This window comes from Cygnus olor, chromosome 9 (genome assembly GCF_009769625.2).
Source record: "Cygnus olor isolate bCygOlo1 chromosome 9, bCygOlo1.pri.v2, whole genome shotgun sequence".
Classification (NCBI taxonomy): Eukaryota; Metazoa; Chordata; class Aves; order Anseriformes; family Anatidae; genus Cygnus; species Cygnus olor.
In genome coordinates this window covers 18,761,631-18,774,014 of record NC_049177.1, presented here as the reverse complement: position 1 = coordinate 18,774,014, position 12,384 = coordinate 18,761,631, and the positions used below count along the sequence as shown (strand labels likewise).

At 37.0% G+C, this 12,384-nt stretch overlaps 1 protein-coding gene and 1 long non-coding RNA gene across 4 annotated transcripts in view; one reads left to right on the top strand and one right to left on the bottom strand.

Annotated features, from left to right (window-relative positions):
- CCDC39 (coiled-coil domain containing 39) overlaps positions 1-6,060 on the bottom strand; it is a 26,203-nt gene extending 20,143 nt beyond the window's left edge. For all 3 annotated transcript variants that reach the window (XM_040566951.1, XM_040566949.1, XM_040566950.1), the window contains exons 1-6: positions 5,868-6,060; positions 5,184-5,303; positions 3,946-4,092; positions 2,716-2,874; positions 1,663-1,755; positions 1,449-1,577 (exon numbers count right to left, since the gene is read on the bottom strand). In XM_040566951.1, the coding sequence (XP_040422885.1) occupies positions 1,449-1,577; positions 1,663-1,755; positions 2,716-2,874; positions 3,946-4,092; positions 5,184-5,303; positions 5,868-5,978 (759 nt within the window). In that variant the 5' untranslated portion in view covers positions 5,979-6,060. The remainder of the gene's footprint in view (positions 1-1,448; positions 1,578-1,662; positions 1,756-2,715; positions 2,875-3,945; positions 4,093-5,183; positions 5,304-5,867) is intronic.
- LOC121074617 overlaps positions 5,871-12,384 on the top strand; it is a 22,895-nt gene continuing 16,381 nt past the window's right edge. Inside the window, exons 1-3 of the long non-coding RNA XR_005822437.1 lie at positions 5,871-6,813; positions 9,601-9,810; positions 11,522-11,587. This is a non-coding gene — a long non-coding RNA (uncharacterized LOC121074617). The remainder of the gene's footprint in view (positions 6,814-9,600; positions 9,811-11,521; positions 11,588-12,384) is intronic.

Below are 12,384 nucleotides of genomic sequence, written 5' to 3'. Positions count from 1 at the left end.
CACTAATACATCACAACTCCTGCAATTGTTTTGGATTGGCAACTTCCACAATATTGCAGTAATTTAAATATTACCCTATAAACTTGCATGAAATAAAAATAATTTGTATTGATTGAATAGGGGAAAGAAAACCCCGTGTGAACAAATCTTCAGATAGATTTGAAATGAAGGAAACAGCAGAGGTATATTACAACAGTACTGATGCTTACCTTAGCTGACACATTTACATCTATTCAGGGAAAATTGTATTTTGTAAGGTTAAGTAAAAGATTAGCTACTGTGAAAATTGTACTGTAGTTCTAATGGTAAAAAAAAAAAAAAAAAAGTTTACAGAAGCATCAGTAGAACTAATAACATATGGAAGGGTGGCCAGAAATGTTTTTTGGTTTTCTTTGGTCAGTGTTGGTGGGAGTTGTTTTGTTTTTTAATACATGCATTTGTTTGTTGTTTGTTCTTTTTTATGAATCTTACACTCTGCAATACCACAAAATCCATAATATTTCAGCCAAATCAAACTATTATGTTTTCTGTTTGGTAGTATTTCTCTTGGCTTAAAATTTTCTATTATATTTTTAGTGTTACATCTTAAGCTTGTTTAAGCTATGAAGGGTAAACCATGTTTTACCCTAAACTACTTGGGTACTAAACTTCTTTATATAGGCAATATAAAAGTTGAATTCTTTCAGGAAGAACATGCAATACTAGCAGAACTAAGGATTCAGGTAGAGTCTTCTTGTCATGCTCTTCTGCCCCTTCAGAAAAGCCATTGTTACTTTGGAGTCCACATTTACAAAATTTCTTTATACAGTGATCCTTCAAGCTTTTTTTTCTGGTGCATCTGTTCTTATTGCTCTTCACAACTTTCTAAGGAGCTGATACCTCTCCTGACAAAAGGATAAAACTTTCTTTTTGTGCCTCCTGTTAAACAATGAAGACTGTTAGAAAGTAATACTAACTCACAATGTTCAACAGGATCTTTTTTGATCTGTTGTTCTCCCCAGTTGCAGAATGTACTTCTGCAAAGGAGCAATTTTTAATCTTAATGTGATTGTTTATCATAATTCTGACCAAAAAAATGCTAGTCATACATTTGTTCATGGAAGTAGAAATGCTAATTCCTTCCAATTCTAAATGCTCACTATTTTATTTCCATCGCAGCTGACTGTCCTTGCACTAAGAAACTACACTCCATCTTGTTGATTCTTAGATCAGACAAAAGAACAGTATTGAAACTGGCATGGTTTGCATATTCCAACAAATTTCAGATTGAAAATTAAACCTTATATAGCTTCAAACAGAGCACCATTACACTAAGAGAGACTGTTTTCAAAATAAATTCTGAGTACATTTCAGTAATATACGAAAATCTATTTCTCAAAATTCCTATCAATTTTATAGATACAGAAGTAGGCTGATATACTGATAAAAACAGTTAACACCAGTCTTACCAGAGCACAGTGATTAATCTGTTGATCTCTTTTTTGCATCTGTTGTATTGCGTTCTCCCACTGCCTGATGACTTCTTGCCTTTCCTGGTGAACTCGGCGAAAATCTTCAGCTGTTTTGTCAAGCTCTATCTGTTTAAAAGAAAGCATCCCGATGATTTCTGATTTTAAAGATTTCATATATAAAAAGATATCTTCAAGAACCTTATGCACAAACCTGAGCAGTTGTGGTTTCTGTACGCTCATTATCAAGAGCTCTGCGTTTCTGATTTGCTTGCATGGTTAACTTTTCTACTTGAAGGGTTAGTGCCTGAAATGAAATGATATGAAAATGTAACGTACTTGAAAACAAATATACAATATCTTAAATTTTTAAAGCTCTGCTAGAACTAAGGATGGAATTATTGAGGCATTGATTTTGTTGTATTTTAGAGAACAAATAACTGAGAACTTAGCCTTTTAAAATTTTTCTTCATGCAAGAGGCCATAATCTCTCGTCAGCCCTTAGGTACAGACTGCAGCTAGGCCAAAATAACCCTTTCACCATGTATATAATGTGTATATGGAGTCCTCAGCACCAACTATTTAATTCAACTCTTCCTAGCATGCTGTGACTTGCTAACATAGAAGTTAGCAGTGAGACTATTTATGTAAGCTAACATTTTTGTGTTGAGTATTTAATGAGTAAAAATCAATTTTCTCCCCAATGTATTTAAAGGCTAAAAAGAAGGGACACTTACCTCTAAACTAATATTATATTTGAGAACTAACCCTTAAGAAGTCTGAACTTGTGATTGCAGTGTCTATTTATACGATCTTTCATTACTCTAGGCAGCTTTAGTGAAATAGCCATATTTTCTTCTCAGTAATATTAACATTTCTGTTCTAATGGGAAAATCTACATTACTTGTCCATATTTGGCATGCATTTTTGAACAAACGCCCCACTTAATTCACTGTAATTCAGCTTTCTAATCACTACGAGGCTTTATTAGCTATTTGTGCACTCAGAAAACTTCAAGCTTAATTTTTACCCAGATGAAGAAATAAATTAGTCTTCAATTACACCTTTTGTCAAACCTATTTTCTTTGACCTTTGAAATGAGCCTTATATGGAGTTCTTAGCACTCTTATGTGATGTGGAAATTATCAGAGTTTAAAATGCTGTTGTGCAGAATTTATGTCAGTCTTACCTGACTTGATAACAAAGTCTTCAGATGCTAAAAAATAGTTCTGTTTTGTTTCTGAAAATTACTGTCATTTCTACTTACGCCTATTTTCCCTTCATCTTTTTCTGCATACTTCTGGATTGCGTCAGCATCATCATATTTACGATTCAATTCCTTTATCCATCTCTCCAGAAGTTCCTCATCGTAGTTCATCTGTTGTTTTAAGCTTTCCAACTTCTTAGTGGTTTTATTTATAGTATTCTAATAAAATTTTGAATAAATTTAAAGGTTAATATTACATGGCTAACATTTTCTTTGATTAGTAATTGAAACAACTGGCTCAAGCTACCGTACGTAACAAGTTTACACACATCTGGTTGCCAACAGAACTGATAAATAGGTTTGGTTTTTTGGTTTGTTTTTTTGTTGTGTCCTATACTTGAGAAATGCTAACACACATCCTAAAGAATAAACAAGACAATAAATTACCACAAACCTAAAATGCAAATAATTTCAAACAGAAAAGTCGACCCCTGGCAAGCCATATCTATATGCAGGATATTAGGTCCACATAATAAACTGATCTGAGGCATCACAGGGTAAAGTTTCTCCCTCACACACTAAGGCCCAGTTCTTAGATCCTGCATACAAATTTACGTATGGTCCCATATGACTGTGAAGAGACTTCCTAACATAAATATGATGGAATCTGGATGCAGTTGAATAGCAAGTATATCTTCATTCTGCTACACCTTCTGAGAAACTGGAGATTACAAACAGATTTAATGAGAAGAAAAAATTTAAAAAAAAATTAAATGAAAAAAATACATGAAAAAAATTAAACAATTTAAATGATTCATAGAGAAAAAGAATCCATGAAACAGAAAAATATTATAGTTAGACAGCATTAGATTACCTTAAAAAAAAGAAAAAGTAAAGCAACTTTTCATTTTGAAATCATACCCTGAATTTATTTTGTGGGAGAAAGAGACTTTGCCACCAACAATTTAATTTGTAAAACAAAGAAAATACCTGCAAGAATTAACAAGACAGTGATATAGATGTGTGGCTGTGTATCTGGCATTAAGAATGGAAGTCTTTCAATACCTAGTTATTATTTGCTAAGTCTTGACCAGTCTATGCGAGGAGATCCTCAGTGTCATTCTACTTACCTACACATTACAAAACACATCCAGATCACTTATGGTTTATAATTTTTAATTATAAATAGCTATTCTTGACTTATACTATTACGTCTGTAAATGTGAAGAAAAAAGTAATAAAATTTAACTGCAATACAGAAGTTCTTTTGAAAAAAAAATTGAACCTTACTTCTTGACTGTTTTTCTTTTCTCTTAAGGCAACTATCTCATCTTCCATTTGTTTAATCTCATTTTTAAGATGTCCGTATTCTCTTTCAGCAAGGGCTTTAAAGTGTTGTTCAGTTTCAATTTCATTCTCTCTGGCTTTGTAAAGAGACTAGAGAATAATACAGTTCATTACTTTACCATAAACAATAGGTCTTTAATACCAAAAAAAAAAAAAAATTTTTTTTAAATAAAATACAACCAAAACTGAAGTCAGAGATGGCATGATTTTCTTATGTAAATATACAAATTTTCCAAATAACATTATTGTTTGGAGTTTTGTATCTCAAATACATATATATTTATACACATGCACACATACAAATACACACTATTATATCAGATATCCACAGATCAACCATTTATAGCACTAAAATGCCAATATAAAAGTTATTTCACCTTAAATTCATAATCTTTCAAAAGTCAGTATCTTAGTCTCTTGACCACCAGCAGCTTAAAGGTAAGATTCAGGAGACACAGCAAAATAAATGTTTTTATTGTTTTGTGCTAAGACAAAAACACCACCAGGCTGGCCTATAGCAGTATATTGTCTAATCTTTCCAAAAAAGTGATTTAAGAGTTTTTTTTCCTGTATAATACAGATCTATCGCTTATTAGAAGCTTCTCTGGAATGGTATGTGCTGCCTCTTTCTTCATGTGCAAATTAAAACTCAAATCTAGCGCAGTGACATGAAAGTTGTTCAGCTGCAGGAAAGTTTCCTAAGACTTTTTCACCTTGCATATTTTACCTGAAAGGTATGCAGCTTTGACTTGGGACTCTTTAGAAATTTAAACCACCTATTTTAGCCAATTACCTCGTAGTGAAAGTGCAGGCTTGCACCTTAACCATCTCATTTCATTCTTCATATCCATGATAAAGATTAGCATCTGTTCTTCCCTTACACTGATTTTTTTCTTTTTCTTCTTCTTTTTTTTTTTTTTTAATCTACCAAAGTGCCCATTCACCAAGAATTCTAAAATGCATTCTTCTTTTTTTTTTTCTAGGTACCACTATTTCATATTTACTGACCATCAAGTAGTACCCCTGAGATATATGGCTTAACTTTTTTTCTTGTGAAAGTCTGGAAGAAAGGCCAGACAAATCTCTAAGAAACCTGTCAAATAGATAGGGATACCAACCACAGAAAGATAATTGGATTAAATATGTCTCATAAAATGGATCTACCAGATGTATCAGTTTACCTGAGTGAAGGTGAACTCTTGTTTTACATTTTTCAAATGAGACGCCATTGCTTCTATACGCTCTTCATAGTCAGTCAACTGATTTTGCAGGTTCATTTTTTCTTTTTGTATCTTCTGCAGCTATTTAAAAGTCAGAATTGTCAGTTAACCACTTTTAGTTGAGTGCTTTGTACCTGCAACTACTTAGAAATATGTAGTAATTGCAATTACTGATCAAAGAAAGTGTAATACCTGCCCTACATTTCTCCAAAGAAATGGCATGAGAGATTTCAAAAGAAAAGGTAGCGACAAAAACACTGGAGCCGTTAAGTACTTTTCTTTACCGAGATAACCAAACCTGTCACAGGATTACACCGCTGAACCACAAATACGTCCCAAGGTGCTCCCGCTGGCCGAGGGCCCGGACCCTGCTCGCCATTGTTGAGGGTGGTGACACCCAACCACCCAGCCAAAGACCTCGCTTCCCATTTTTCCTTGCAGCTTTTTTATTTCATTATTCTTTCCTGACTTGGTGCATTTCACACCCTCTCTACCCGCAGCTAAAGCGCTGTGAGGTAGCTCCGGCTGCCGCCCCCCCAGCCCCTGAGGGCCGCCCCGCTTGCAGGGAGCCCCTCGGGAGCCGCTGGGGGAGCCGGATCGGGGCGGGTACAGTCAGCCGGCTCCTTCCCTTCACTCCCAGCTTACTTCGTCCTCCAGCGCTTTGTTCTCCGCGCTGGCCATAGGCACGGCGTAGCCATCGTCCCACTGCAGCTCGGCCAGCACCGAGGCGGCGGAGCAGCTGCCGGCGCTATCCATGGCTGCGGGCAGCGGCCGCCGAAGGGAAAGCGGCGCTGACGGGCCCCTTGGCAACGGCGGGGCCCCGGTGACCGACCTGAGGGGAGGTGGCCGAGCCGGGAGCCGCCTCCCGCCCCGCCCCGCCCCGCCCCGGCCCGGCCCGGCTTGCCCCGGCGGTTCGCGGCGTCCCTCCAGCGGGCATCCTGCCCTTCGGACGGCCTCACAGGGGGCCACAGCCGGTGGCGGGGCGGCCGAGGAGCTTAGACAGTGTGGTGGTGGCTGCGGGGCCCCTCCGGAGCCGGGAAGGGGACAGCGTGGGATCCGCAGCGCCACCCAGCCGGCACCTGCCGCCTCAGCCGGGTCGTTCAGTCAGCACTTCACGCCTCAGAGCTCAGATACCACAGACACCGTCAGTCTGCCAGACCCCCAAACTTGCCTTCTCTGTAGTGAGACTAAAAGCACAGCCCTTCCATTTCCTTTTTTAATTCTCTCTACCTTCTTGTCTTCAGAAATCTGAAAATTTCTAAGTGCTTAAATCAACTCATAAGTAGGTCTGTTTGTAGCAGCTACCAGAATTGTCTGAAGACAACCTTGTCCATAATCGCTTGTAACCTTACTGAACTCGAACTCTTACTCTTCAGACAGATGCCTTTGGCTGACACACTGCTAGCAGCACTCCAGAATTCCCCCTAGTTCAGTGCTTCATGCCAGAACCTGAATTTGTCACAGCTGTGTAAAATCTGGGGTCAAACCATGTAGCACAGCTCACCTGTTGTTGATAATGCCTAACACTTCCACACATGTGCATGGTACATATCCTGCTTTTGAACAGGTCTCTAGCATTATCTCTTAACAGGTAGGTTTCCTGAGCCAGAGATTATGAGCACTAATGCTATATTCTTCATAAACTGGGCTAGTATCTTGTTGAACCTGAACCCATTTAAACTTCTGGGTTACAAAATCATCCTGTACTACCGAATTCTGTGATTCCTAGATGAAGAAAGGCATGCCGGTCTTTGAAGGAAATGTAGTCTTGCTGCAGAAACCCTCTGTTGGTAACTGTCTGCCCCATTGTCTGCTTGAAATGTCCGATTAGCCAAGCTTCTTCTACATCAGCATAATCTTCTCTCAAAAAGGAGAATGCAGAATAAACAGCAAGTAGCTAAGACTACAGCATGAGGAAGGATAGTTTTGTACTCTCAGGAAAAGTTGTCTGGAAAAGCTTGGGTGAATATTGCCAGGCCTTTGAAGGGATGATAGATGAAAAGACATTAAAGGGCTCAGTCAAAGCATGACTGAAATGTGCCTGAGTAAGAAGAATAGACAAATTGTTGCAGAAAGTTTGGCAGAGTGAGGGGTTTGCAGTGAGGTTTAACACACAACATGGACCTATAACATAGTAGCAACACTGACAGGAAATATTGACTAAAACATCTGTATATGCTATGGAATTATGTTTTTGGAGATGAAAAAGTCACTGAAAAACAGTGGAAATCGGGCCTTATGAGAATATATCAAAATGGCGACCTGTCATGTTTTGCAGATTATTGTTGATCTTGTATTATTGGTCACTTCACTGATCATACCCCATCCTGGTAAACAGCAGGAAAATGTAGTTGATTGAGGCAGTAAATAGGGGGCAAGCAGCCTCCTGTCACATTTCTGTTTGCCCTCTGAGAAGGATGAAGTTGTGATTGCCAATGTGCTGTGTTTTGAGCTCCTTGCCATACACTTCTACAGTCTGCAGCTCAGCAATGACATCAGTCTGATGCTGGAAATGATTTGCTGAGTGCAGTTAGTGTCTTCTAGAGGAACGTGGAGTGATTTGACCTATGTAACTGGTGTAAACAGGACAAAGATGATCATCTGCAGAAGGATAAAATATAGCTAAGATACATAGATACGTGACCATTAAAAAGAAGATGGAAAATTTCTATAGGCACAAAAATCAGGCTTCTTAAGATACAACTATTCTTGATTCTAGTGTATGCAGAGGAGACTTCTAGAAACTTGACACGTGAAGGTGGATGGCTTTTCAAAATTTTTGAATTTTCTTAGGACCGGCAACTCCCGGTAGTGTATCAGAAATGGGAATAGTCAGAAAACAGATCAGTGCAGAGGTGATTCACTGCGGTGATAACAAGGCATAAACTCCAGCTGTTTGGAAGGTGTTAGGTGAAAGGGCTGCCTGCTGAGTACTGTGCTTTTTGACCTGCTGGAAGGCGTGTGCTAAGAGCTAGAGTGTGGCTAGGTGACCTGAGAGAATGGAAAGGTTGAATTTCAAAGATGCCAGAAACTACTGGAGGTACAGCAGACTGCAATGACACATCACCTTCTACATGTTAGGGGATCCTTCTTCCTGCACCCAGAACAAGAACTTTTTCTTACTCATTATGTGAAAAATAAATGCAAATCATCTTGCAGGGATTTTAAATCTGTAATCAAAAGTATTGTTGCAGCGATGAGCACACGATAATTTTGTATTACCCAAGCAGAGCTTGTGTGCTAAATAACACATGAGGCCACATAGTGCCTGATAATAAGAAAGCAAATTTTGGTGTAGTTGGTTATTATTAGGTGAACAGTCAGTTCTGTTCACAAACACACACTAAAAAAATGGTCATTTATAATCATGTACCATAATGCATACAATCAATTTAATGCAGTTATTTAAAACGTATGCCATACTTTTGAATAGTTGTAATCATAAATGTTCCACTTTTTTTTTTGAGTACAGTATTTATATATAGTGTCTGAAAAGTATAAAGTGTTATATGAGTAAAGAGTATTATTACACAATTTTCATGAAAATTCCATGCTCATTAATTTCTCTTGCCTGCTATTGACTAAATAAATCTCCATGGTATGCTTTTGTTTGTATGGCTTTTTCCTTCCTTTGTGTATAGTAGTATATTTGGTAAGTGCAGAAATATTTGACAGACATACTAATCCAGCAGATGGTGCTGCATGTCTGTGTATTTCAGTTTTTTTTTTTTTTTTTTTTTTTTTTTTTTTTAATAACAGTTATCAAACTCCTTATTTAAAAGGGAAAATACAATTTCTATTCTAAAAAAAATACACTGAGTTTTTTCTTTCCTTGTAAAATGTATCAGTGCTATTTTTAAATTTAATGGGAAAAACAAAAGTAACTGTAACGTGGCAAACTATTTTTCTATGTTAATATTCCTTCTGCACTGTGTTTTTAGTTATGTAGACCACTATGCCTATTCAATGTACATAAATCTAAAATGACCATTTCTTGCCTTTAAAACTTATGGCTCCTCTTGTACTTGTTATATAAAAAATAAATCTCTCTCTATATATAGATTATTTTGTTTGTTCCCAAGTTCTTTAAATAGTTATCTATGAGAAAATAAAAATTTTAATTATGATTTGCTTTCTAACAAGTAGTACTTTTTAAAAAAAAAATCTAAAATACAAGAAAACATTTTTTCCTGCCTGTAGATCTAAGGTGTCTACTGAAAAAAAGACTGATCTAAAGGGCTTTGGGATTATTTATAACTAAAACAATGCAACCAGTTAGTGTAATGTAATCAATGTTTATAATAAATTTTATATGTAAATCTTTTCATCTAAGTCTCAAGGTGTTTTATAATGGGATGTATTTTATTTTTTCTTTCAGATGGGTATACTAAGACTGGTAATGCAGTGGAATAAGCAAAAATGAGAAGAGAGACTGAAGGGACAGCACTAGTGACTATGAGATCAGAACAAGTCAGAAGTTTGAAGGATGGAGGATCTGGTCTGACAATGATTTACATATTGACCAAAATGTCAGTATAGAAACCAGGATCTTCCAACTTGGATAGGAGAGATATAGTCACATAAAAGGGTAAATTGCTCATAATCCAAGACTGAGGTGTTATCAGTTACATATAACAATTGTTAACCATTAAATGTTATAAACTGACAGCAGTTTTAATTTATTGGTCTTAGGAAAATAAGACAAATGTAAGGCAAATTCCAATGAAAATTTAAATAAGTTTAAATTTGCCTCCAATCGATTCTCTTTGCGCAGTCGTTCTGCTAAAGGATGTGACTTGTGTTGATACATTGCTGTGGATGCAGGATTTTGTGTGATGGATATTTGAGCAACGGAGAAAAATGTCCTTTTGCTGGAATATTGATTTGAGTAATTACTATAAACCATACTGACATAGGGTGATTTCACTGTTACAACTTGAGTTTTCAATTGGGAGACTCTGCTAGGGTAACTGTGACAACAAATCGTTTTAAGCAAAAAGCTTTTTTTTTTAAAAAAAAAAAAAAAGCTTTTTTTAAAAGACAAAAGCTTTTATTATTTTTTTCCTGAAGGTATCTGTACAGCCCCTTTGAGCATCAGCCAACAGAGGGCACTGCAGCCAACAATCTGATCGGTGCCCAGTGGGTTAGGACGTACGTTTTCAAAACACTGTTCAGAAAATGTTCATGTAAAACCATTACTAGGTTTTATTTAATAACCTCCTAACCCCCTCTCTCTCTCCTCCTCCTCCCCTGTGTTCCTCTAATGCCTTTTACAGCTCTTGCTGCACAGCGTGAAGCCTTAGAGCTGTATTCATCAATGACTCACACCCTTGCTTAGGGGCCAATTTTCATGGAAGCTATACAGGAAATTCTTGAAATGCACCTATCTCATGCAGGGCACAAGATGATTTCTCTATTCATTACTATTCCAAAAGGACTTGTTGCCCTTTGGAAATGTTCAGATATTACTTACATTTGTGTGTGCATGCATACATGTGCAGTGCTAACTTGCCTTTACATTTGAGTGTTCTAAAAATAAAAATGTATTGTTACTATCATTGACACTAGTCAGCTGAAAGGCAACTGAAGATCTGCTTACACCGGGTGGAAGCAGGCAAATGCAAAAGAATAAGCAGCACTCTGCTTTAGATGAGCAAACCCTACAGACTCAAGCACAAAACTTATTAAAAATCACCCTTTTGTTTCATGCTGTGATTAGATTAGCCTTCTCAGGAATTTGGCAGTAAAGCCAAGGACTTACTCTAGGAGAACAAATTTTGACTTTTTTCCTCCGGAAGTTATTTCTACGATGGAGGTTAGAGTATATTTATAAAAGAGTAGAAGACATGCTCCTTTCCTTTGAAGACATCATGTGTTAACTCAAGCTTTTAACTTTGTGAAGGACGGGTAGAGAAGGTCACAAAAATTATTAGCCAAAACAACCTTTCTGAATAAAACCCATCTGACAGGAAGGGAGTCTCTACAGCAAAGTTGTCGGTCAGAATAATTATGTTCTGAGGGACTCCTAATTAAATTACTTTTCAACAGTTTGGGGGAAGAGACTGAGGCTTGCTGCTTAGATAAAGCAGATTTATTTACATGTTCACAGAGTAGCTTACATCACTATAGGATTAGACAAATCGTAATATTTCACTGCATATTATTGTAGAAATATTGTCATGCAATGGTGAATCAGAACTATGAAGAAAAAAGGGTATAATATACTTTTGCTTTTCATAATATTTCTAACTCGGGCATTTCAAATCGTAATTCTAAAAATAGGATTTCTTTTTCAACAGAATGGAAAAATCAACTGCAGATGAGGACTGTCCAGTGACATTCATTTCCACCTTCAGTCTGCTTGAGTGAGTTTCTCAAGAACATCTGAAAGATCAGGTTTGGTTGTTCCTTGTTCATAGATACTGATTTGCCTAAGTGAGTTTTGGTAACGTAACTTTTTGTTGGCAGAGCAGTTTTGTCCATGTTAAGATGGCCTAGCGAGAGAGCATTGTTTTACAAGAGTGCACAGAATTCCCAAACTCCATTGTATATGTATGTTACATGTAACAGGACAGTTCGTAATTCTATCAGATCCAAAAATAGTCAGTGAGTCCCATAAAGGCAGTAGTATGATCATTGTTTTAAAGACGGATAAACAGAGGCACAAAGAGGTTGACTAACTTGCCTCAGATTGCCTGGAACACAAAGTAAGAGGTAAGAATTTTTTACTTGCATTTTATTTTCAGACAAAAATTTAACATCCTATATGAAAGTAATTGGTATTCTATTTACAAGGAATAGCCTGTATCCAGTTATTCCGTTCTAAAGTCCATTTGTGCTGTAGAGAATATGTAGGGATTGTGAATGTACCCATAAGTAGCATTCCACAGTTGAACTAATTGCCAGGCCAAGCAAGGGACCACAGTAAATGGGTGAATAATTTGATCCAAGATGGATTTGTACTCTACCAACACAGCCTGAAATTTTCTAATGCTTTTGGATTTGACTGTGAGCTGTTCATTGTTGTTTGAGCCTGTTCTTTTCTATTACTGTATTTTTTTCTGGATATCGTTTCTGTACCTTATCTTTGTATAAAAGGCCACATCTTTACCATATTTCCAGGGAGCAGTCTGTAGAAGCATATGAAATTTACTGCTGTAGA